The following is a 27,457-nucleotide window of genomic DNA, read 5'->3' as shown; positions in this document are numbered from 1 at the left end:
ATACCACTATATATAAAATAGATAAACAATAAGGATTTACTGTATAGCACAGGGAACTACATTCAATATCTAGTAATAACCTATAATGGAAAAGAATCAGAAAAAAATATATGTATGTGTAACTGAAGAATCACTTTGCTGTACACCTGAAACTAACATAACATTGTAAATCAACCATATTTAAATAAAAATAAATAAATAAAAAATAAAGTAAAATAGGGCTTCCCTGGTGGCGCAGTGGTTGAGAATCTGCCTGCCAATGCAGGGGAGATGGGTTCGAGCCATGGTCTGGGAAGATCCCACATGCCGCGGAGCAATTGGGCCTGTGAGCCACAATTACTGAGCCTGCGTGTCTGGAGCCAGTGCTCCACAACAATAGAGGCCGCGATGGTGAGAGGCCCACGCACCGCGATGAAGAGTGGCCCCCGCTTGCCACAGCTAGAGAAAGCCCTCACACAGAAACGAAGACCCAACACAGCCATAAATTAAAAAATAAATAAATAAATAAAATAAAAACTAAAGTAAAATAGACTCCTTAGGTATGTGTATGGAAGGTGTATGTGTGGAGGGAATTACAAAAGCATATGTATATAATAATTCTAGTTCTGTTAAAAACAGCACAACTGTTTATGTTCATGTATGCACTGCACAGGAAAAATATGGAAGAAAAGACCACATACTTCTAACAGCAATTACTCTAGTAGAAATGTGAATGGAAGATGCTTGGCAAAAAGGATGAGGTACACTTTATACTCTGTTACACATGCAACAAGAATGCATTATTTGGGTAAGAATTTTTAAATTAACAATACAAATATAAACAAAAAAAGTTAAAGGGAAATTTTAATTGACTAGAGCTGAAATAAACTCCTAATAAACAAACAAACAAAAAATGGCAACTGCCATTCTCACCCTCAATCCTGATCTATTGTCTTTTTTCACTATGGCACCACCATACTCTCAGTTGCCTAAGTTAAAAAACCTGGGAGTCATTCTACAATCCTTCCTCTCCCTCCCTCTACTTCGTCCTTCAGTCAGTAAATATTTATCAAATGCTTTCTATGTTCCAAGAGCTATTTTAGATACTGAGAAAACTACTTCATAGTTTGACAGTTACAGAAAACTGTTTGTAGTCTGTCTCAGAACAAATTTGACAAACACAAAAAACAAAACTGCCAAATCAATAGCAAGTCCTCTAGCTTCAGTTTTCTAAATATCTCTGAAATCTGCCCCACAACCTAATTTCTACTATAATTTTCATGGTTCAAATAAGAAACGATGAGGGATTAAATTCCTGCAATTCTATTCTTTCTGAATTCTTCCTCATATCCCTTTAGTCCACCTTCATACAGTTACTGAAGTATGTTGAACTTGTCATTCCTCTTATGGAAATTCTTTGATGCTTCTGTTATCTTCTGAATAAAAAAGAAACTCTGTGATATGCAAAGTCCTTCATGATGCCTATCTAGGTATCCTCCAGGTCCACCACTCCTCTTACCCTCCAACCCATACACACTTCATTGCTACCTAACATTCATATTTTCTCATGCCTCCCTGCATTTAAGGTGTTACTTCTGCTTAGAATTCCTTCTGCCCAACACTGATGAACGCCTGCACATCCTTTAAGACTCAGCTCTAGAAGCCTAGGTTTTCCTCTACAGTCCCAATGCACCTCTACTACTACCCAATATCGCAACTGTTTATAGTGGCTATCTCCTTTAAGCTCCTTAACAACAGGAACCATACCTTCTACTCTCTTTAATCCTGAAGTCTACTTTAACAACTAGCATGTAAGTAGATATTTCACATCTATCTCATAAATAAAGAATGAATGAGGGACTTCCCTAATGGCGCAGTAGTTAAGAATCTGCCTGCCAATGCAGGGGACAGGGGTTCAACCCTGGGAAGATCCCACACGCCGCAGAGCAACTAAGCCCATGTACCACAACTACTGAGCCTGCGCTCTAGAGCCCATGAGCCACAACTACTGAGCCCGCATGCCACAACTACTGAAGCCCATGTGCCTAGAGCCCGTGCTCCACAACAAGAGAAGCCACCGCAGTGAGAAGACCACACACCACAACGAAGAGTAGCCCCCACTCACCGCAACTAGAGAAAGCCTGTGCGCAGCAACAAAGACCCAATGCAGCCAAAATTAAATAAATAAATAAATTAAAAAAGAAAGAATGAATGAATAAATGACTGAGTGTTTTTTTATTTTTTTTATTTTTGGCTGTGGTAGGTCTTTGTTTCTGTGCGAGGGCTTTCTCTAGTTGCAGCAAGCGGGGGCCACTCTTCATCGCGGTGCGCGGGCCTCTCACTATCACGGCCTCTCTTGTTGCGGAGCACAGGCTCCAGACGCGCAGGCTCAGTAGTTGTGGCTCACAGGCCTAGTTGCTCTGCAGCATGTGGGATCTTCCCAGACCAGGGCTCGAACCCGTGTCCCCTGCATTGACAGGCAGATTCTCAACCACTGCGCCACCAGGGAAGCCCTGACTGAGGGTTTAAACAGCTGTGTGACCTTGAGTAAAGCATACAACCCGAGACTTAGTTTCCTCGTATATAAAAAGGGGATAATCATATGTACCTCACAGGTTTGATTATCACGTTTTGATAATCACGGGAGATAAAGTTCCTAGCATAGTAGCTGGTATACAGTAAATATTTAGTAAAAGTTGGCTTAACATACTTTTAAAAATTAGGTTGCATAAGCTAGCCTGGGAGCAGAACCTTATCCTTATTTCTTTGGTAACCTGCATCCTGAATTTCAAACAAACTTGGAATAGAACCTATCTGTAAGTTGGAGTCCTTCTTTACTCTCTAGCAACCAATCTCTTCCTTGGTCAGGCTTTCCTCATGCCAGCAACACTGAACATATCATTCTCACTTTCACCTCAAGGCTTTGCTCTGCCTGTCTCTTTCACCTAGGGTTTCATCTCCTCTCTTTTCCCCCCTTAGCTGAACTTTGTAGATACTGAAAAGTCCACAAGAAAATTCCTATATTTACTTCCTGTTTTGCTTTATTATTCCATTTTGCAACTACAGATGTATTATTTATAGCTATCATGCCACCTTCCAGGTTATCAGTCTTGCAACTGTGAAGAACTATTAAGGTTTCTTGTGTATCCTGCAGTTTTCCATCTCCATTAAGAAATTACCTGATGATCCAGCAACTTGATTTCATATTCAGATTCTAAATCATACACTTCAATACTGAGTTCTTAATTACCCTGGATTCTCTGCTATTGTTTCATGAGTAATAATTAGTCTTAACTTCAACCAGACTGCAAGCTCTGAAATCCTGTCTTTGACCTCTGGTTCCCTCAACACTAAGGACAGTCTTGAGCACAAAAGCTAATAAATACTTCCAAATTAACTGCAAAAAAGACACCAAATTCTAAACAAAATTATAAATACTTTAAAGACGTCTGTATGAAGACACAATTTATATTCCATTGTTGTCTACCTTCTTTAAAATTTGTATGTGGGATATTGACTAATCAATTTCTAGATACCTTGTGGGTGTGTCTGTATACCATATATATATACATATATATATATAAAATATATGTAACTTAGAAACTCTTTTCCCCTAGGCTCACAGAATCCTATCTTTCCAAATGTAGGATTTGTTTCAGAAGTAAAGAATCAATGATCATGATAGAAATTACAATCTTGTTTCATTATTGTTGTGATAATGTGTTTCATCTATAGGTCACTGAGAAAACAATTTGTGTTCCATTGTCATCTGTCTGCTTTAAATTCCCTATGTGGGTATCAATTAAACAAAATGTAATCTTGGCTTAAGACATATGAAAATGATCTATTTCATATACATTATATATGTTGTAGAACATTAACATTGCTTGATAATTTTGACATTATATCTAAAAACACAGCAGAGGAAAGAAGCAATTTTTTAAAAAACTGGAGTCTATGTTGTATATATGTGACATGGTTCTGTGTGAAACCAGTTTTAAAGAAAATGGGCAAGAGCTACTTATTAAGTTACCTGTAATCATTCCGATCATCAGCTTTTATTCCAGGCCAATCTCTCTTCAGATATTGACTAGCCAACTTCTGGATACCCTGTTAAAAAAATACATATACAATATAATAAAATATAAATTATAAAATAAGTATTGTGCTATAAAGGAAGCTCTTTTCCTTAAAATACATTACTTAGCAAATCCCATCTTTCCATATATAAATTTAATTCAGAAGTAAAGAACCAATGATAAATGGTAGAACACCATAACTTGTTTCATTATTTTCAAAGTCTTCTCTTGTCCTCATTTTTAGGAAAAAGGTGAGTATAAAGATGAGAAAATTGAAACTTAATTGAAATGCTTCCCACTTCACCAAACTATGTGACCAGCCATAAAAACAAACTACCCCGGTATATCACAAGGAACACAGCTGTCCACCTCCACAGAGCTCTGATTACTCAGCTTGACATCTCAATTTTCCATCATTCCTCTGCTGCGGCATATACTGCATTTCTGAATCCCAGCAGTCAAACTCATATACCAGGAAAGACTACAACACATTCAATTTGGAGCAGACAGATAAACACTGGCTTGTAAAATTAATGGACAAACCTTGGTGCTATTCCATACTAGTAATTTTCAAGACAGACTTTAAGAGTTGTTTTCTTTTTAAATGATACCATGGCACAAATCACTTAAAATGAAAAAATTAGTTTCACAAAGAAATACTCACTTATTGTTATCCATACAAACATGTACCTGGACAAAACAGAGTATCCATAATAGGTACAGGATTTTATTGGCAAGAAAGGTTAAACTACTCACTCTGAATATAGAGCATACTACTTTTAGAAGGAAACATATGTGGTTCCCTAACACTGTAACAGGGTCCAATGTAATGGATCAGAAATCATTAACTTTGGGATATTCATCTCTATACATGCAACTTTAAAAAGAACAAATAAAACGCTGAGATGAAGAACAATCACATTAATTGACTGCCTACTTTAAGCAGAAGCTGCCCAAGTAAAATCAGTGGTGCATTCTATACATGGTACCTTTCTACTAAGGTCTGCTGCCAAATCAATTTGGCTTAATTAAATCCATCGTTGAATGTTTCTGTTTACCATTATTTCAATGAGCCCAAAGGGTAGCAGGAACTACAGAGAAGCTCCTTTGAATCTCGAGTTCCTTTTGAATTTGGCAATAGTTTGGTTTCACTATTTTCAGGTCCTATGTATTCTGAAAACTCATAAATAACTCCATATCCACAATACTTCCACTTACATACCTTGCACTTTGGGGAATACAATTACTAAGTCTTCCCTGAATACGTACAGAATTTTTTTTCACTTCTGTACCTTGTTCACACCGTTCTTTATTTGTATGAAATCTCTTCCTACTACTCCCATTCCTACCAGCTGAGTTCTTGCTGCCCCTCCTTTAAACTGATTTTTAAATTTCCGAACACAAAATATTCAAAAGTATATAAAGAAAAATGTGGAAAGTTTAAATGCCTAAGTGTTTGGTTTCATTTCATTAAAAGAGAATAGTTTATCATTCTTTCTGCATTTATTAGCTTGAATTCTTTTTTAAAGAACTATCCCTCCTGGACTGTTCGGGTATGCTGAGGTACAGTTCTTAGAGGAAAGGCAAGATAAATACTTGACTGTCCAGTTTTGGTCCAAAAGTGAACAATGAATTTTTAAAGTAACATTATGAACTCACATATTTTGAATAATGGATGTGTTTCAATCTATTGCAGTCACAATTCTCTTGATGCTCCAAATGCTACATCTGTGGTCAGTGGGAGTTGCTCCAAGTTGGCTCCCATATCATGACCCCAATAGACTTTAATAATTTCTTTGTTTTCTTTTACAGTTCCTATTCCAGATCTGCAGTAAGCTAGTTTTCCAAGGAATTCTGATTACTTTCAGAGAGAAACCATATTTAGAGACCACAATCTAGGTACTTCCTTATCCTTTTGGTCTTACTTTGTATCTTTCTCTAAGAGGGCTTTCCTAATCACTGTATACAAAGTAGCTCACCCTTCACTCAGTTGCTCTCTCTCACATCAGCCTACTGTATTCATAATCCTTATACATTGTTACCGTCTGGTTCAAATATGCTTTGCCTATTTGCTGACTATAAGCTCTATCAGGTACCGATCTTGTCTTTTTTCTTTCTTTCTTTTTTTTAATCACTATGTCTCCAGGCTATAGCAAAGAGCCTAGTATATAGTTGCTACCAATAATGTTCCCTGATTGCACGAATAAATGCCACCTACGTTACTCCATTTCTAATGTATAATGCTCAAACTCCTTTTGTGTTTTTGCCATTCTGAGTTAGAAATGTTTAGATCAAAATTTCTCTGGTTCCCTAATTTTCATATACTCAAATAAAAAAACATATATCAGATTTCTAAGATTATGACCAGATGGTTTTTATACAATAAATAAATAAGTTCCTTAATAAAATTATAGTCAAATTTGACCATCTCCATTACTGAAAGGGAACATATGTGTAGATACTCTGAAGCAATGAAAAAAGTTTATTCCATATTTAGAAGGCAGTACATATTAATTTTTATGAAAATTCAAGTAAGTTAAGATCCCTGAATTCAAAGAACTCATAATATGTAGACAGGAATAAGAAGCATACAGCATAAAATGGGAGGCAACGGATGGGTTGCTGCCAAATAAGTGGCAATATGTGATACAAGTACCCAGAGGAGGAAAAGATCATCTGATATTTTCTTAACAAATTTACATCTCAATAATATGATAGTGACTTTTTCAGTTTAATAACTGCTAAAGTGGTTGCAGAACAATTTTTACAGAACATGGGATATGATAGGAGCCTCAGATTATGAGAAGGACTAAGAGGGCAGAATGACAGCACTGTAAATTTATATAAAACAAATGAACTTACTAACAAGCATCTCAACACACTTATTTCTCTTAATTCTGTTGGTCCCTGTTATAACTAGAGAAATTGGACGCTTAGAACATACAAAATTTACTTAAAGTCACAGTTAAGTTTGAATTAGAATCTAGTTAAGTTTGAATTAGAATCCCTAGTTATCATTCTAAATCTTTGCCCACAAAATCACTGTAGATTTTATATAATTCTTTAAAATTTTTTTGAAATTACTTCAACTTGTTATTTTTGTGCATTATAAGTTACAACAGCAATTTCTAGAGCTCTAAACCACAATGTTGAACTGTACTAAACTGAATGGAGTGCTTCAGAGATGAGATGAGGGATTCATGAAATAGACAAACAGTGAGATCTTTCGATGAAAGACTTTATTCAAGTTAGTTCAGAGAGACAGGAATCATGGCTTCTGTGTGCTCCATGCAGCTGTTCAAGATCTAATCTGCATGGATGCTCAAGAAATACTCCATGGCCCTTATAAGAAAGGTCCTAAATAACATTTCATGCTTCTGAAAGCATTCTATACTTAATTGGTTTACCTTTTACATTATGCTTAAAGCTACATCTTATGAATAAAAGGTTTACTTGTATAGAAAATAAAATCTACCACAAGTAATTGGCTAAGGAAGATAAACCCGGTAAAAATTACCGGAGGTAATTTTTTTTTAAATGGTATTTTTTTTTTTTTAAATCACTTCCCCGGCCCACAACATTTCTTTACATTACATTACTCTTTAAAACTGATGCATTAGATATAATATTTATATTTACATAAGTATCACTAATATATAATGTTGATTTGATTTCTAATACAGTTTACTCTGGAGCAGTGGTTTCCATAAAAATATACTGTCAATATACTCTTTGCAACATCCAATAATATCCCATTCCAACTTTTAAAAAAGCCATCAGTGTTTGATGTAAGACTTGCTTTGTTTCACCTCTCAATAACACTTGCTATACTGCTCTAACAAGTGAAGCAACACAAAGAAAGACACTGTTCAATAGACACTGGGAAATGGACTGATGGCTTAACCTTTTGCCCATTTACCTCAGAAAGCTGAGCAGAAGTGTGCCCCATGGATCTCACACAGGTTATTCTGTATCCATTTTTCCCTGCTAACATACAGAGAAACTAATATTTAAATTTTATAAGGATATGACATCAGATGGCACTTCAAAATTATAGGAAGCCATGTTACATAATATACTATACCTTTTTGTCATGAAATTCCCAACATTATGTAAATGACTTTTAAAAATTAAAGTCCACTGCATAAGTTGGATACTTCTCAAACTGATGTAAATTATACAATGATTGTAAATTATACAATGTCTTAACTATTCTAAAATTGCTTTAATAGTAATAGAGAACTTCACATCCCCCCCTTAAGCAAAGTTTTGAAATATTTTTCATTGTCTTGTACAGCATATAATTGAAGTTAGGTAAAAAAAACAATATATTACTTTAAATTACATAATAAACTGTCTTTACTTACTTTTCTATTCATTTCATGATAAAATGAGGTATTAATCTCATGTTACATATTAAACATGTATTTAGATATTTTTAGACTTTTCCTTTTATCAGAAATAAAGATTAATTTTGTTTAAATTTAATTATGTAAGAAAAAAACAAGTTCTAATGACATATTAAATGACCTATTTGATTTGAGGACGAAACAGAATAAAAAAGAAATGAAATTTAACACTCATTCATGATAAAAACTCTCAAGAAACTCGTAGCAGAAGGAAACTTCCTTAACCTAATAAAGGGTATATACAAAAAGCCTACAGTTAATGGGACTTCCCTGGTGGTCCAGTGGTTAAGTATCTGCCTTCCAGTGCAGGGGATGCAGGTTCAATCCCTGGAGGGGGAACTAAGATCCCACACGCTGCGGGGCAACTGAGCCCGCGTGCTCTGGAGCTGATGTGCCACCACTAGAGACCCCGTGTGCCGCAACTACTGAGCCCGTGTGCTCTGGAGCCTGCCTGCCACTAAGGAGAAGTCCGTAAGCCGCAACAAAGAGCCCGCACGCCACAACAAAAGATCTCGCGTGCTGCAAATAAGACCCGATGCAGCCAAATAAATAAATAAATTAATTAAAAAAATAATAAATGATTACATTAAAAAAAAAAAAGCCTAGGGTTAACATACTTCTAATGGAAAGTGAATGCTTTCCCCCTAAGACTGTGAATAAGGCAAGGATGTCCTCTCTCACCAGTCCTTTACAACATTGTATTTATAGTCCCACTTAGTACAAAAAGGCAAGAAAAAGAAGTAAAAGCATACAAATTGGAGAGGAAGAAATAAAACTACTTCCATTCACAGATGACATGATTGTCTATGTAAAAAACCCCAAAGAATCTACAAAAAAAAACAAAACAAAAACAAAACCAAAAAACCCTCCTGGAACTAATAATTAAGTTTAGCAAGGTTGCAAGATACAAGGTCAACATACAAAACTCAATTGTTCTCCTATGCACCTGTAATGAACAACTGGAATTTGAAACTTTAAAAAAAAATTAGGATAGCATTGGGGGGAAAATGAAATACTCAGGTATAAATCTAACAAAATATTAATATGTGTCAGAACTGTACGTGGAAAACTCCAAAACACTGATGAAAAAAATCCAAGAAATCCTCATGTTAATGGATTAGAAGAGTTCACATTGTTAAGATGTCAATTATTCTGAATTTCATCTATATATTCATTGCAATTCAAATCAAAATTCCAGAAAGCTTTTTTGTAGATATCAAAAGACTGATTTTAAAATGTATATGGAACAGTAAACGTACTAAAATAGCCAAAATAATTCTGAAAAACAAGAACAAACTCAGAGAACTCACATTATGAGTTCAAGGCTAATTACTATACTATAATGTTACAGTGTAGTACTAGCAAAAGAATGGACACATAGCTCAATGGAACAGAAGAGAGCCCCCAAATAGATCCATACAAATATAGTAAATTGATTTTTCACAAAGCACAAAGGCAGTTAGATGGAGAAAGGATAGTCTATATCAATAAATGGTACAGGAACAACTGGATAACCATATGCCAAAAAATGAACATTAACACTTATAACTTACACAAAAATTAATTCAAAACAGTTCATAGACTTATATGTAAAGTACATAAGTACAAAACATGCAGGAGAACACAAAAGAAAATCTCTTTGACCTCTGGCAAAGAGTTTCTGCATACAACACCAAAAGCAAGATACATGAAGGAAAAAATGATAAGCTGAACTTTATTAGAATTAAATTCTTTCCTTTAGGAAGGACACTGTTAAGAGAATGAAGAAAAAAAAAAAAAAACAAGCTGCAGACTAGGGAAAACACACACATATCACATATCTGATAAAGGACTTGTATCCAGAATATATACAGAGCTCTTAAAACTCAACAGTAAAGAGAAAACCAACCCAAATTTTAAAATGAGCAAAAGATCTGAACACACACTTCATCAAGAAGATGTAAGGATGGCAAATAAGCATATGAAAAATGCTGAACATCACTTGTCATTATGGAAATGCAGATTAAAACAACAATGAGATACCACTACATACCTATTAGAATAGCTCTTTGAGCTATTCCAAAAAAATACTACACTATCAAATGTTAGTGAGAATGCAGAGCCACAGGACACGCCTGTGCTGGTGGAAATGTAAAATGGTACAACCACTCTGGAAAACAATCTGGAAATTTCTTACAAAATTAAACATAGACTTCCCATATGACTCAGCAATAGCACTCCTAAGTATTTAGCCAACTGATGTAAAAACTTATGTCCACACAAAATCCTGCACACAAATGTTTCTAGCAGCTTTATTCATGAAAGTGGAAGCAGCCAAGATGTCCCTCAATAGGTGAACAGTTAAATAAAATATGGTACATCATCAGAACAGAGTACTATTCAGTAATAAAAGCTATTAATTTACACAAGTTTTTTTTTTTTTTTTTTTTTTTTTAGCCCATGCCACACGGCAGGCAGGATCTTAGTTCCCCAACCAGGGATTGAACCCACACCCCCTGCAGTGGAAGTGCACAGTCTTAACCACTGAACCGCCAGGGAAGTCCTGGATAAATCTTAAATTCATTTTGCCAAGTGGAAAAGAGCCAAATCAAAGAGTTATGTACCTTGTGAAATAAAAGAAAATATTTATGTGTTGGTTTCTGTTCCTGGCACAGAGCTCATAAAACTTCAGTAAATAGAGGTGCTAGGAGAATTTTGTTCTAGCATTTAGTCTTTGACCCCAGTTCATGACACAGAGTTCCTAAGTCCCAATTATTTTCCTGGGTGATAGCAGTGTCTTTTGTTCTAATGAGGTGACTCTTTTGGTGGGCTCCTGGATGAGGGCTGGTCACCAGAAAGACCAAGCCATATTCTTGGAATTTCTAGCCCTGTTTCTTAATCTCCAGAGAGGAGAAAGGGGCTAGACATGGAGTTAATAATTGATCACACCCACATGATGAAGCCTCCATAAAAACCCCAGTAGTATGGGGTACAGAGAGCTTCCAGGTTGGTGAACATGTAGAGGTGGTGGGACAGTGGCACACCCAGAGAAGGCATGGAAGCCCTACACCCCTTCCTACATACTTGTCCTATGCATCTCTTCCATCTGGCTGTTTCTGAGTTACATCCCCACTTAGAAGACTATTGCAGGAGAGGATTCTGGGAAGATGGCAAAGTAGAAAGCACCAGGATTCTGTTTCCCAACACAGACAACAGATCCAATGACAGAATCTGTCTCACATAACTATTTTGGAACTCTTAAGTCTTTTTCAAGGTTGTAACTTCCAGAGAAAGGCTTGGCTGTTAAACAAAGTTAATTTCAACCAATTTCTGCACTTAGCTCAGCAGCAGTTACCCCCCACCTCCCAGCCCAGTGGCAGGCAGCCATGAACTTGTTCCTGTAGCAGCCTGCATGCAGCTTGCAGGAGACACTGTGGGCAATAGGGGCCCGCCCTCCAGATATCAGGGATCTGTGCTCTGATCACTGATTGCTGCTTCTGATCAAGGATGTGGAGACACAAAGGTGCAGACACAGAGGTAGATGGCCATTGTTGAACCCCTATTCCCCAATGAAGAAAAGTGAACAAAGGCTAAGGAACCTTTGGGCCACCAACAAGTGGACCAACATATGCACTGTGGGAGCCCTAGAAGGAGAATTGAGAAAGGGACAGTGAAATTATACAAATAATGGTCAAAAACTTCCCCAATTTGACAAAAGACAAGAATATAAACAGCCAAGAAGCACAACAAATTCTAAGTAGGATGAACTCAGAGACCCACACTGAGACACATTATAATCAATCTGTCAAAAGCTAAAGACAAAAAGAGAATCCTGAAAGCAGCAAGAGAAAAGCAAATAGCCACATACAAGGTATCTTCAATAAGATTATCAGCAGAGTTTTCAACAGAAATGTAGGAGGGCAGAAAACACTGGGTCCATATATTCAAAGTGCTAAAAGAAAAAAAACTGTCAATTGAAAATACTATATGCAGCAAAACTGTCCTTCAAAAGTGAGGGAGATATTAAAATATTCTCAGATAACAAAAGCTGAGGGAGTTCCTGACTACTAGACCTGCCCTGTAAGAAATGCTCAAGGGAATCCCAAAGGTGAAATGAAAGGACACTAGACAGTAACTTGAAGCAGTATGAAGAAATAAAGATCTCACTAATGGTAAATATATGGGCAACTATAAAAGCTAGTATTATTGTAACAGTGGTCTGTAACTCCACTTTCTGTTTTCTACTTGGTTTAAGAGACTATACATTTCTTTAAAAAATTGTTAGTCTAAAAGCTAGTGTTATTGTAACTTTGTTTTGTAACTCCACATATTGTTTTTTATACAATATGAAACTAATGTATCAAAAAAATTTTAGTTTATGTTTTTGGATACATAATATAAAAAAACATAATTCTGTCCTATCAATAAATGAAAAGGTTAGGGATGAAGCTGTAAAGGAGCAGAGTTTTTGTGATGCTTCTGAAGTTAAGCTGGTGTAAATTCAAATTAGAGTTTTACAACTTTAGAATGTTAAATATAACCACAAAGAATATACGCAAAAGGAAGAAGAAAATTAAAACGTTCCACTATGAAAACTCAACTAAACACAAAAGAGACAATAATGCAAAGTGACAAAGAAGTCAGTACATCCTTACTTTAAATGTAAATAGATTAAAGTCTCCAATCGAAAGACAGAGAGATTGGCAGAATAGATTAAAAATCATAATCCAACTATATGCTGTCTACAAGAGACTCTTTAGATCCAAAGAAGACTATTGCAGCAGTATTCTGGCAGAGATGATGAGGGTTTGAACTGTGGTGGAGACACTGGAGATAGAGAGAACCAGACTGATTTATAAAGGTATCTGGCAGGGAAAAACTGACATGATTGGTAATGGTCTAGCTATGGAAGAGATAAGAAGGGAGGAGACAACAAAGATGACCCTTTGGATTTTGGCTTTATACAAATGGACAGATGATGGTATGTCCCTCAGGGATGAATACACTGGTAGGCTATTTAATTGCAGAAAGGGTTGTTGGATTATAATACAAATGATGCTAGGTTTAGCAGAAGTATAAGAGGAGAAGGCACTATCTCTCCTAAAGTGAGAGATGTCAGGAAAACCTGTGTAAACTTAAGTACACTGGAACTGGATCTGAAAGAGCAAATAGGAATTTGAGCAACTGAGAAAGGAAGAGGGCGTTCCAGGGTTTGGCATAACTTAGGTGAAAAAAATTTGTGATGAAAAAATAGTAGGGAAAATGTGGGAGAAGGGTTGGTGGGGTAAATTTTTCACTTCTAAGCATCCAACTTGTTCTTTGAAGCTTACACTTACACTTATATAGTGAATTCTTCTTTAGCGCTCAGGAATTAACTACTCTCAAAGAAGTTTTCTATGAAGTTATTCTCGTTCTTTAAGAAAGACCCTCCAATGTCTTTCTTTTACTCAATTCAGAGTAAAAGCACCATTACTACCATTGAGCTTAAAATAGAATCATAAAAACACATTTAAAAAGATGTTTCCTTGGAGAGTTATGTCCTAATAATAATTGGAATAAGTAAATTTACTGTGCTTACACAAAATTCACAGTGTTTCCCTTAATATACAAAAGAGGTATAAAAGTTATCTGACTGAAATATTCTTAGTTCTCCACTGAATGTTGCTATTACGACAGTTTAATAAGAGAAAGTATGTGCAAAAATCCTGTTGGACTTAAACAGAGAGAACATGTTAAATGTCCAGTTTATATAATGCTGTTGCCAATAGGAGTGTATAACTTGGAAGTTTGTTTAGTAAAAGGTATCTTCCTTTTAGGAGGCAAAAGGCCAAATCTACCTGATGTTAAATGCCAGTTATTTAATAATTTTCAAGTTCACTTCAACCATTTCCCCCTGCTCCAGATAGTCTTGTTTATGCCTATAGAGTTCTTCCATTTATTCCCAAAGCAATTTATATGCAAGCTTTAGTCAAGAGAAAACCCTACTGACTAAAAGGCTTACCTCTCCCCTATTTCAATAGTTTTTACTTCATTTTCCATTTTTCAGTAGATTGTTTAACCACGAAATGATGGTTATACTTTTATGAATGTTTTTTCTTTCCCCCACATTTTGAGAATTTTTCTTTTCACATTGCTGGAAGCTTTCAGTAAGAAAAACAATAGTTTTTACTGTGTGTTACAGTCATCTTCCAATAAAGATTAATATTATCTGTTGTCAAAAAACAAATTTGGGGGATTTATTTTATAATATTTAAAACATTAACTGGAAAACAAATGATGACACAGATTTTTAGAGCAAAATATACTAATTTTGGCTTATTTAGAATATTAAAGAGTCACTAGACATCATTAAAATTGTGTTCTTATTCCATTTTTAAAATTAAAGTCAGATTTCAAGGCTTGGATTAGCTGATATCTATTTGTAAGCTTCTGACTGAAGGGTTTTATTGAGAAGAAAAACAACCTAGTTGCTGTTGTTTTAAACAATAAGAGAAGTGTTATATTCGTCAGCATGATTGAACTGTCCACTTGATCTCAAAGACAGCTGTAAAAGCAGTTCCTTTTTCAAGCAGAAACTGGAATGTAGCAAATCAGCAAGCAAATAATTTCATGAGCTGTATCCTTAGTTATCTTAAAATAGAGGGGGGCATTCCAGAAGAAACAAGACAAAATGTGACTGAACATTCAAGGCAAATGAGAGCCATTCTTCCTCATTTCTCTTGTTGAATGGAAAACATAACTAGTCATTAGAGTTAATATTTGAGTACTTACTATTTGCACTCAACTAACATTTAAAGCCACCACCTTATGCAGTAGATGCAACGGAAGTTTTAAAAGGCTAAGTAATTTATATAAGATCACGTAGCTAGTTAAGCCTGGGTTCAAAACCAGGTCTTCTTTCAAAGTTTAAAACACTTTCTGAGCACTCAACTCACTCTGATATAACCACAGACTATCTCAAACCACTATATATTTTGGCTAAGGGATGTCTGTAAGTTCTTTAAAGGACAGGGCTATAAAAATCTAGCACAGTTCAGTCTTTGCTCAGTAAATAAATGCTGAACCAAATCATTAACCAGTTTGGTGAACAAATAAACACATACATTTTAAAATTAATAGAGTTTTTTTTTAAGAGCAATTTTTAGGTTTACAGAAAAACTGAGCAAAAAGTAGAGTTCCCATATACTCCCCTGCTCCATAAGACTGTCCTAATATTAACATCTTGCATTAGTGTAATACATGCGTTACAACTGATGAAACAATATATTGACACATTATTAACTGAAGGCCACCGTTTACATTAGGATTCACCGTTTGTGTTGTACAGTTCTATGAGTTTTGACAGATGTACAATGTTATGTATCCACCATTGCATTATAATAATAATAATTTCACTGCTTTAAAACTACCCTGTGCGCCACCTATTCATCTTCCCTTCATCCTCCTCCCTCCCAACCTCTGGCAAACACCAATCTTCTTACCATCTCTATAGTTTTGCCTTTTCCAGAATGTCATATATTTGGAATCATATAGCATTGTAGCCTTTTCAGATCAGCTTCTTCCAGTTTACAAGATGCATTTAAGTGTCTGCTATGTCTTTTGGTGGCTTGATAGCTCAGTTCCTTTTATCACTGACTTCTATTCCATTGTCTAGATATACCACAAGTTGTTTATACATTCACCTATTAAAGGACATCTTATTTGCTACCAAGTTTTGGCAATTATGAACAAAGCTGCTACAGACATTGATGTACAGGTTTTTGTCTGAACTTAAGTTATGAACACATTTGGGCAAATATCAAGATGTGCAACTACTTGATTATGTGATAAGACTGTGCTTAGCTTCCAAAAGTGGCTATACCATTTTCCATTCCCACTAGCAATGGGAATCCATTGCTCCACATCCTAGACAGCATTTGGTGTTGTCATTATTTTGGATTTTAGTCAAACAGGTATGTAGTGGTATCTCACTGACAATTCCCTAATGACATATGATGTTGAACATCTTTCATATGCTTATTTGCCATCTGTGTATCTTTTCTGTTGAAGTGTCTGTTCAGGTCTTTGACCTACTTTTTTTTTTTTTTTAATTTACTTTTGGCTGTGTTGAGTCTTTGTTGCTGCGTGAGGGTTTTCTCTAGTTGTGGCGAGCAGGGGCTACTCTTTGTTGCGGTGCACAGGCTTCTCATTGCAGTGGCTTCTCTTGATGCGGAGCACGGGCTCTAGGCATGCAGACTTCAGTAGCTGTGGCACGTGGGCTCAATAGTTGTGGCTCGCAGGCTCTAGAGCACAAGCTCAGTAGTTGTGGCTCACGGGCTTAGCTGCTCCACAGCATGTGGGATCTTCCCGGACCAGGGCTCGAACCCGTGTCCCGTGCATTGGCAGGCGGATTCTTAACCACTGTGCCCACCAGGGAAGTCCCTGACCTTTTTAATTGGGTCATTTATTTATTTATTGTTGAGTTTTAAGATGTATTTGTATAATTTGGATTCAAGTCCTTTATCAGATACATGTTTTGCAGATACTTTCTTTCAGTCTGTCTTTTCATTCTCTTAACAGCGTCTTTCTCAGAGAAGATGTTTTTAATTTAACATCTATATCTTTAACACTGAGTTTTCATTAACTAAGGTTAAGGAATCTTTAGTCTTTAGGAATCAGATTAGTGAAAAAGGAAAAAACTAAGGCTCCAATGTTAGTTCTGACAATGGATTAAGTATACGCACAGGTGGTATTTCACTCTAAAGCAGTGTAACTGACTGTGAAGAATTATACATAATCTAACTTTGAATAATAAACATAGAACTCCAAATTGAACTCTTCATAAAATGAGAAAGATTTAGGCAAATCACTGTTTCATAATTTAGCTGTTTTGAAAGTTTCAGTCACCATCATGCTCTCTTAAAATATGGATAATCTATAATGGTATCTCATTTCTACAAAAATAATTTTTCATCCCTAATGCTTCTAACAATACCAGTAAAGAATAATTTTCACAAATTCAATTAATAAATCTTTGTTACAAAGCAACATGTTATCTTCTGTTTTTTAAATGATCCTTTATCAAGCGAAGGGTTTATTACAGTTATGTACAAAGTGCTATTAAGTAACAGAGAGCAAAAACCACTGGACAGATTTGAGAGAGGAGACAAGCAGAGCCAGGGAAAAGTTTCACAGAAAAAGTCATGTTTGAGCTGGGCCTTGAAGGAGGAAGTATAAAGGACTTCCCAGTGACCAAGGAGAGGGGAAAAGATACGCATAAAAAAAATGTGTCAAGTATAAAAATCGGAAGGAACTGGGGAGTCAGATAATACTGAGTTTAAATCCTGGTTTCATTACTCTCTAGTAGTACAATGCTAAACAAGTCACATCTCCTCTCTAACAGTTAATTTCCTTATTTGTAAAATGGAGGTAAATTCATGACTTACAGGGCATGTAAAGTTTAAGTAAAGCTATTTTAATAAGCATTCAATAAGTGTTAAATTACCCATTGAAATTTAAAGGAGAGAGCAATAATCAGATCTTTATTTTAGAATGATGATCATGGTGCTGATGTGGAAGATTCATTATAAAGAGAAAGAGAAAGCAGGGTGATCCAATTAGGAAGTTATTGTATGCTCTAAGCAGTGGAAAGAGAAAAGAACAAGAGATGCTCCAAAGCAAAACTACGGCCTGGGAACTAACCACATGTTGAAGGGGGAAGAAATTGAAATCAAGATTGATTATCATTAAGAATTTCTTAATACTGATCATAAATTTAAAAATCTAAAAGCTACTCTACCCATTAGGTATGATACAAATACTGTATGATTCCACTTAAATGAGGTAGATTCACACAGACAGAAAATAAAATGGTGGTTTTCAGGAGCTGGAGGGAGGAGGGAATGGACACTTGTTGTTTAATGGATATAGAGCTTTAGTTTTTACAAGATGAAAAAATTCTGGAGACTGTACAACAATGTACACTTAACACTACTGAACTGTATATTTAAAAATGGTTAAGATGACAAGTTTTATGTGTATTTTAACACAGTGAAAAATAACTGTAAAAAAATTTTTTTAATAGAAAAACGTCACACACAAATTAAGGAGAGAGTCTGAGCTTTTCTTTCCATGAAGCACGAGTTCAGTCTTTCATACAATTTCATGTATGGCAGGTACTAAAGTCTCTTCCAACATAGTTGCCTCCTCCAATCAAGGATAGCAACACATCTCTCTCTCTCTCTCTCTCTCTCTCTCTCACACACACACACACACACACACACAAATATATAAAGGGAAGGCAGAAGTTTGATAAGAGGTATGTTAAAGGGAAGTTCTGTTTGTTAATTTAAAAATGGAAGAAAAACATAGGCTGAGAGAAGGAGCCAGTGTTAAAAAGAGGGATTGAAAACCAGGAGAAAACGGCTAACAGTTATAAAAATAAGGTTAACATAGCTGGAAAGGGTTAGGGTCAAGATGAAAGGTTGATTAGAAAGATGAACACTCTTTCAAACAAGGAAGGGAGGATAACAAGTATCCAGATAAACTTAAAAGGAGAGGAAGGTAACAAAATTAAGATAATTTACTTTTTTAATTAGCATGAGATCTTTGAAAATGAACTAGTACAGTTTAGAGTAGGGATCCCAAAACTTTTTTGACTGCACCAATCTATCAGTAAAAAAAAAAAAAAAAGTATATGTATATTTACTTTTAAATAATACCCCAATGCTTTGTATTTATGTATTACATCGATTATAAAACATAACAAAAACACAGCTTTAAAGGGATGAGATAAATATTCAATAATTAACTTCCCAATTTGATAGTCTCATACGTTATATACCAATAACTACTATCTCAAGACAGTTACCAGTTTAAAGCTCCTCATTATAATAGTGGTTATAAATCCATTATTAAATGGTCTTCCAGGTAATCACAAGTTATTTTTGGCTTGCTTTTTTCAGGTTGTTTGAGCTATCATCATTTTTACATTATACTTAAGCTGATGAAGTATCTTTAAAAGAAGTGTTATCTCTGCTCTTTTCTTGGTGTTTGCTTGTTCTTGCATTATTAGAATTATCTTCAATGAATTTTCGTATTATTCCCAGTGATATTTTAAAGCTATTTGTACAGTTTGTGAGATAGTTTAATTCAGAGCATATCATCAGTAAATCCACTTAGATGAAAACTGCTGTACAGTGCAACATACAAAGGCAAACAGTGAGAGTTTTTAAAGAACCCCTTAATGTGTATATAACCATCTTGTACACTCCCAATGGTATGAACAACCTATTCTAGAGATCACTGATTTATATCATGGGCTTTGGTCTCAGATTTGACATGTATCATACATGTGAACTCCGGCAAATTACTTGATCTCAGCTTCAGTCTCATCATCTGTAAAATCAGGTAGGTGAATACACACTTCAGTAAGTGAATGGCTAAACAAATTGCAGCACATCCAGACAACGGAATATTATTGAGCACTAAAAAGAAATGAGCTATCAAGTCAAGAAAAGACATGGAGGAACCTTAAACGGATATCACCATGGGAAAGAAGCCAATCTGAAAGGCTACATACTGTGTGATTCCAACTATATGACATTCTGGAAAAAGGAAAACTATGGAGACAGTAAAAAGATCAGTGGTTCCCAGGGGTTAGGAGGGAAGGAAGGGAAAATAGGTGGAGCACAGATGATTTTTAGGGCACTGAAACTATTCTGTGTGATAGTATGATGCTGGATACATGTCATTATACATTTGTCAAAATCCATAGACTGTGTAACATGAAGAATGTAAACTATGGACTTTGGGTGATGATGATGTCTCAATGGAGGTTCACTGGCTGTAACAAATGTACCACTCTTGTGTGGGATGTTGATAGTAGGGGGAGGCTGTGCATGTTAGGAGCAGAGGGTATACGGGAACTCTGAACTTAACTGCTCAAAATTACTGTGAACCTAAAATTGCTAAAAATTAAAGTCTATTAAAAAATTAAGCATACCATCTACCTCAAAAAATAGATTGTTGCAATAATCAAATGAAATAGCACATAAAAAGTACCTGATGTGTATACTACAGGTACTCAATAATGTCTCTTAGCAGTATTCAACCTTTCATTCATTCAATAAATATTTAATGAGAACTAAGAGAAGTGACGGTTGTCACAACCACATAAATTTTGTCCTCAAATAACTCTGGCAAGTAATTTTTAAAAAAATGCTTACTAATGCACTGATCACTTCTCTGACATTGAGACTTTTCTTATATAGTATGATTATAGGGTCAATCAGTTACAAGTTAATTCTAACATGAAAATTTAATTCAGTTGGTCATTATGTACAAGAAATATCAACATTATGCCACATGTAAGTTTAAAAAAAAGAAAAACAAAAATTTCCCATCACAGGCTGAATATAGATGATTAATAAAATTAGTCAACATAGCAATGTGTGCATTATTAGGACAGAAGCTTCCTAAATGAGTTATGGGGTTCATTATCAAGGAAAATGAAGGAAGTAGGACTGGTTAGCATTTCAAGACCTTAGATATTTCTTCTTCTTTTGCTGACTTTAAATGTTTAATTAATTATTCCTGGAAAACATTAGACAACACTTAAGTTATAATTTATAGAAGAATGAATACAAATCATTTTGAAGTATCTTTTTAAATTCCCACATCCCTAATTAATATTCATGATGATAATTTCACAAAGCAGTTACAAAACTATGCCAGAGGTGGCATGGAAATATATAGTGCCAGTGGAAGAGGCAGGAAATTTCTCTCTCCCCCAAATGGAAGATTTAAGTTCAACACAAACATTTCCTAAAGGTTTCATAATATTTTAATCAAATTATTCATTACTCAGAAATAACACTATGAAGAAATAGATAATCATGTTGCACAAAGGCCGAGTTCATTTGTTCTGGACAGGTGGCCAGACTGCAGCTCTGTGTCAGCAGCCCAAACCCGCCCACAATAGCCCTAAAGACGATTATGCAAATGCCAGCCAACCCAGCTATTTTCCCAGGAACAGGAGAAGGGCTCCTAGTAGAAGCTATAATTGTTCCGCAGTCATGTGGAAAAACAAGCAGGTTTTTTTTTTGCTGGAGGCAGAGTGCTTTCACTAAGGGTACCACCACAATATGCATGAGATATAAAAACACACACACAAACACACGTCGTGAAAAGACATGGAAGAGCCTTAAGTGCATATTACTAAGGGAAAGAAGCCAATCTGAAAAGGCTACATACTGTATGTATGGGGCGGGGGGCGCAATTGGGAGGGTTGTATATATCTGTTTGTGTTTGATGTCTATTTCTCAGATGGCATACACAGCTTATTCCATCCTCTTCTCCAACCTCTCCTTGCTGAACAGCTCTGCCTTCTTATTAATACCAAATCTCCTCTGTTGGTTACACCTTCCCTTATCAGTAAGATATATACAGAAATGTATTAACTTTTGACCACTGCATCTTATAGGTATGAGATAAATATTGTCTGGCAAAGCTGAATAAGAACTATTCTTACTCCATATACTTAAAGTATTTTTCTTTTTCATCCAGGGGCATAATGAAACAGGCTGAAGACAGAAACCCATCAGATCTGAAATACAACACTGACAAGGGAACACTGTTCCCTAGCATTTATTAACTAACGCTATGTTATCAAAATTTGGGGGGGGTTGCTTTTTATTTTAAATAAAGTCATCAGATTCCTTAGTTTCTAAATGAGTGTTTTAAAGTTGCCTGCTCTGACACCTGATCTTACAATTATCTCTGGAATTAATGTTATTTCAAATATTACTGCTGTTGAATTTTTTATTCTACAGGATTCAAAACAGTATTTTTTTTAACCTCTCTTGCCCTACTCATTCCTCAATTCCCTCCTGCGTAAGACAAAGGGACATTACCTGTTTTATTCAGTAAAAGGCATAAGATGGTCCTACTTTATCTACATGGAACTCAACAGTTTCTAGAACTCATGTTATGCTAGAAAATGTGACCAAGTCCTTCTGCCCTAAATTCATTTAAGGGAGGATTTTTCTCAAATGCTTGAAAACAGAGATTATGATATTCTTCATAGATGTCAAATATATTATTTTAAAATAAGACATTATAAAATTTTTAATGTTTAATTAAGAATATGGGGGTAGGGACAAATTAAGGGTATGTGATTAACAGATACAAACTACTGCATATAAAATAAACTACAATGTCCTATTGTATAGCACAGGGAACTCTATTCAATATCCTGTGATAAACCATAACAAAAAAGAATATGAAAAAGAATATACATATATAACTGAATCACTCTGCTATACACCAGAAACTAACACAACATTACTAAAATGTAAACCAACTATACTTCAATAATAAATAAATAAATAAATAGATAGATAGATAAGTAAAATAGATAAACAACAAGGATATACTGCACAGCACAGGGAATTATACCCATTACCTTGTAATAACCTATAATGGAATATACTATGCAAAAATACTGAATCACTGTGCTGTACATCTGAAACTAACACAATATTGTAAATCAACTATACTTCAATAAAAAGAAAATACATGTACTGTTAAGATTAAACCAACCATAAGTAGATAACTTCTTTAACCTCAGTAGTGTTACTAATATAAGATTTAGTTAATATAAACTCTACTGTCAGGCTTCCCTGGTGGTGCAGTGGTTAAGAATCCGCCTGCCAATGCAGGGGACACAGGTTCGAGCCCTGATCTGGGAAGATCCCACATGCCGCGGAGCAACTAAGCCCATGCGCCACAAGTACTGAGCCTGCGCTCTAGAGCCCGTGAGCCACAACTACTGAAGCCCGTGCACCTAGAGCCTGTGCTCTGCAGCAAGAGAAGCCACCGCAGTGAGAAGCCCGTGCACCGCAACGAAGAGTAGCCCCCGCTCACTGCAACTAGAGAAAGCCCGTGCGCAGCAACAAAGACCCAACACAGCCACAAATAAATAAGTAAAATAAATAAATTTTAAAAAATATATTAAACTCTGTCCATGAAACAAGTTAACATTCAAAACTCTTTTAAAAATGATTTAGCTCCAGCTTCGAAATGATCCAGTTTTCTTCTAGTAAACCTTCGCAAAGTATTTTACTTATGTCTCTTATAGCACTTATCATATCCTTACTTTAATTCATTCATTCATTCATTTATTCATCCATTCATTCCTTGACCCTAAATTTAAACAGATAAGCCACAGTTTCTACTCTCAAGGAACTGACACTCTAGTGAGGGAAATATCTGATTCTTTAAAAATGTTTTCAAGGGCTTCCCTGGTGGCGCAGTGGTTGAGAATCTGCCTGCCAATGCAGGGGACACGGGTTCGAGCCCTGGTCTGGGAAGATCCCACATGCCATGGAGCAACTGGGCCCGTGAGCCACAATTGCTGAGCCTGTGCGTCTGGAGCCTGTGCTCCGCAACAAGAGAGGCCGCGATGGTGAGAGGCCCGCGCACCGCGATGAAGAGTGGTCCCCACTTGCCGCAACTAGAGAAAGCCCTTGCACAGAAACGAAGACTCAACACAGTCATAAATAAATAAATAAATAAATAAAAGAACGTGAATTTCTTTAAAAAAAAAAAAAAGCAAACTGGGCTATTCATTTCAGTAACAGTCAAGTGGTCTTAGTTTGAAAAAAAAAAAAATTGTTTTCAATACATTCTGATGTAGGTATAGAGTAGACACCCAAGTTAAGTATGGCAGACTCTATTTACTATTCAAAAATATTCCCTACCACTCTACTAGGATGGCTAAAGTTAAAAACAAACAAACAAACAAAAATAGTTAATACCAAGTGCTAGTGAGAATGTGGAGAAATTGGAACCCTCGTACATTACTAGTAAAATGTAAAATAGTGCAGCCACTTCGGAAGACAGTTTGGCAGTTCCTAAAAATGTTAAACACAGAGTTACCAAATGGCCCATCAATTCCATCCCTAACTGTATACTCAAGAGAACTGAAAACATATTCACTTAAAAACTTGTACATGAATGCTCATAGCAGCCTTTTTCATAAGAGTCCAAAAATGAAAACAATCCAAATGTCCTCAACAGATGAATGGATAAATAAAATGTGATATATCCATAGCTATATCCATTCAATGGGTTATTACTTATCAATAAAAAGGAATAAAGTACTGATACATGTACAACATGAATGAACCATGAAAACAGTATGTTAGGCAAAAGAAGCCTGTTACAAAATACCACATATTATACAATTCTATTTATATAAAATGTCTGGAATAGGCAAATCCATAAAGATAGAAAGTAAACTGGTGGTTGCCAAGGGCTGGAGAGACTGATGGGGAAACAGGGAGTGACTGCTAATGAGTACAGGGCTCCTTTTTGGGGTGATAAAAATGTTCAAAAATTGCTTGTGGTGATGGTTGCACAACTCTGAATATACCAAACACCACTGAACTGTACACTTTAAAAGGGTGAATCGTACAGTATGTGAATTATATCTCAATAAGGCTGTTATTAAACAAATATATACAGGGGGATGGTTTTCCCCCTGCCTCTAAGAAAGTACTACACTTTCCCATCCCAATGACATCAGGCTTGGCCATGTGACTGCCTTGGCTGATGAAATGTGAGTAGAAATGATGCATTACACTTCCTCCAAGCAGAAGCTTTAAGAATTAGGACATGGTTTGCCATACCCTCTTTTCCATTTACAAATATTCCAGATAGAGGCTATCTCATCAGACTGAATCCCAGAATGAAGATGTGACAATGTGGGAGTGAGCTATAGCCAACCTGCAACAGATTTATAAAGTAAGCAAAATATAAACCTTTGTTATTATAAGCCACTTAGATTTTAGGTTGGTTTGCCACCACAGAGTCTTGCCTAAAGTGTATATTATAACTTTTATGTATTATGGTACTATGAAAACATAATAATAAGATATTTAAAAATATTATTTATTTTACCTTATCTTTTTATTTTCAATTTTGTGCATGCTTACAATATGCATAATGTATTAGGACAGGGTAGACATTTAAAAAGTTTGGAAACCATTTCCCTTGACTGCTGAGGACCTATACCTAATCTATTATTCTCTCAGACTCCTGGCATAAATTGCCCAGTGTCGTTCTGTTTCTGACAGTGGCACCAACGGCTACAGGGGCTTAATAAATATGCATCAACTGAAAAAATATCCTTCCAGGTGTCAAAAACAATACATTAGGATCAGGTCAGGAACATAAAATTCAAACTAATAGGCTAGTTATGAGTAGCATTAAATAAACCAAGAGGCTAAGCAGCAACCAGGCCAGGGAGATGTCTACACAGAAGAAAACAATTAGTACAGGTTCCCTCCATAATTTGCACAAAGATTAATTAATAACCAGAATGGTTAAAATTAAAAAGACCCAAAATATCAAGAGGTGGCAAAGATATGGAACAACTGGAACACCCATATGCTGCTGGTGGGAGTGCAAATTGTATAACAACTCTGAAAAACTGTTTGGCCGTATCTACTAACGGTAAAGAGATGCATACCCTACGACCCAGTAATTCCTCTCCTAGGTATATACCCAACAAAAATGTATACAAATTTTCATTTTGCCATAAACTGGAAACAAACCAAGGATCTATCAACAGAAAAGATAAATGAATTGTGGTAATTTATATAATGGAATACTTCTCATCAATGAGAATAAATGAAACTTACTTGTAGTACCCAGTACATAAGAATCTTACAAATATAATGTTGACCTAAAGAAGCCAAACCAAAGAGTACTTACTGTATGATTCCACTTAAATAAGTTCACAAACAAGCAAAACAAACCTAGCTGTTAAAATCAAGTTAGTAATTACCTTTTGGGAGGGGTTAGTGATAAGAATGAGCAAAAGGAGGCTTCAGGAGGGCTAAAATTTTCTACTTCTTCATCCGGGTAGTGGCTGACTAAGGTTACATCAGCTTCACACTCGTGATTGTGCAAATATATATGTATACAGATTTCAAAAAAAAATAATGTTTAAAAAATAAACACACTTCTAAATAACCAATTGATCCAAGGAAAAATCACAATGGAAGACAAAAAAGACTTCCAACTGGCATATAAAAAGTCTACAGCAAGCATTATACTTAATGATGAAAGATTAAAAGGTCTTCTTTTGAGACCAGGAACAAGACAAGGATGCTGCAATTCCCACCTTCCTTCAACACTGGGGGCCACTGTCAGTAAGATAAAGCTAGAAAAAGAAATCAAAATTACAGGCAGTCCTCATTCTGCATGGTTCCAACACACATAAATTTCAGTTACTGTAGTTTAGATTACCACTCCCCCAACAACACGGTTTGAATTTTAGTTACCATGGTACATTAAACGTGAGTAACTATATAAAGTACAGGTTTCGCTGCTAGCTCTTTGGACCACAAATCACTGCAAATAACAGATGCATATCAAGATCAGTGACTTCTTTGAAAGTATGTCAGTGATTGATCACTGTGCATCTGTTATCCAGTTCACACACAGACAGTAAAGATGTAACTATGTTGCCTCTTTGTCTTACAGTGATAAAGCCACATGACACTTTATAAAAATGTATAATCAAAAGAAGGAATTAGCTAACAAAGATGAAAGTGCAGCAAAGAAATAAAAAGTGTTAATGCTTGAAGTGAAATTCTAACCAGATGTCAAAGAGTTACACAAGAAATGGCTGACTGTGGGAATGTTGATACTGCTGCCATTTTAAAAGAGATTCTAGATATGCAGTCAGAGGGAGAAGGGGAACATACTGATATAAAATGAAGAAAGCGAGTGTGAAGAAAAGAATGGAGCTAACCCAGAGGAATGCTGCCGACAAAAAAATTTCACATTACAGGAACTCTCAGAGAGACTTCATGACACTGAAGCTTCAAAGGACAAATGCTGGAAGCTAATTCAAATACAAAAAAGAGCATAACAATTCACCAAGGCATATGACAAGAAAAAGGGCAATCACTGATCCTTGGGTGGAGCTCCCAGTTTCTGGTTCTACATGTAAGAAGCTTG

At 35.7% G+C, this 27,457-nt stretch overlaps 1 protein-coding gene and 1 long non-coding RNA gene across 7 annotated transcripts in view; one reads left to right on the top strand and one right to left on the bottom strand.

Annotated features, from left to right (window-relative positions):
• The window catches only part of FCHSD2 (FCH and double SH3 domains 2), a 319,223-nt gene that overhangs the window by 178,395 nt on the left and 113,371 nt on the right, over nt 1–27,457 (bottom strand). For all 6 annotated transcript variants that reach the window (XM_082411265.1, XM_082411263.1, XM_082411261.1 and 3 more), the window contains exon 4: nt 4,013–4,089. In XM_082411265.1, the coding sequence (XP_082267391.1) occupies nt 4,013–4,089 (77 nt within the window). The remainder of the gene's footprint in view (nt 1–4,012; nt 4,090–27,457) is intronic.
• On the top strand, nt 4,099–24,603 carry LOC309637174. The gene is made up of 2 exons (XR_014250441.1): nt 4,099–21,680; nt 21,992–24,603. It is a non-coding gene; the product is annotated as an uncharacterized lncRNA (long non-coding RNA).

Source organism: Balaenoptera physalus, assembly GCF_965194825.1.
Source record: "Balaenoptera physalus genome assembly, chromosome: 10".
NCBI classification, from domain to species: Eukaryota; Metazoa; Chordata; class Mammalia; order Artiodactyla; family Balaenopteridae; genus Balaenoptera; species Balaenoptera physalus.
The sequence above is the reverse complement of the archived record's forward strand: the minus strand, read 5'-3'. Positions and strand labels throughout refer to the sequence as shown.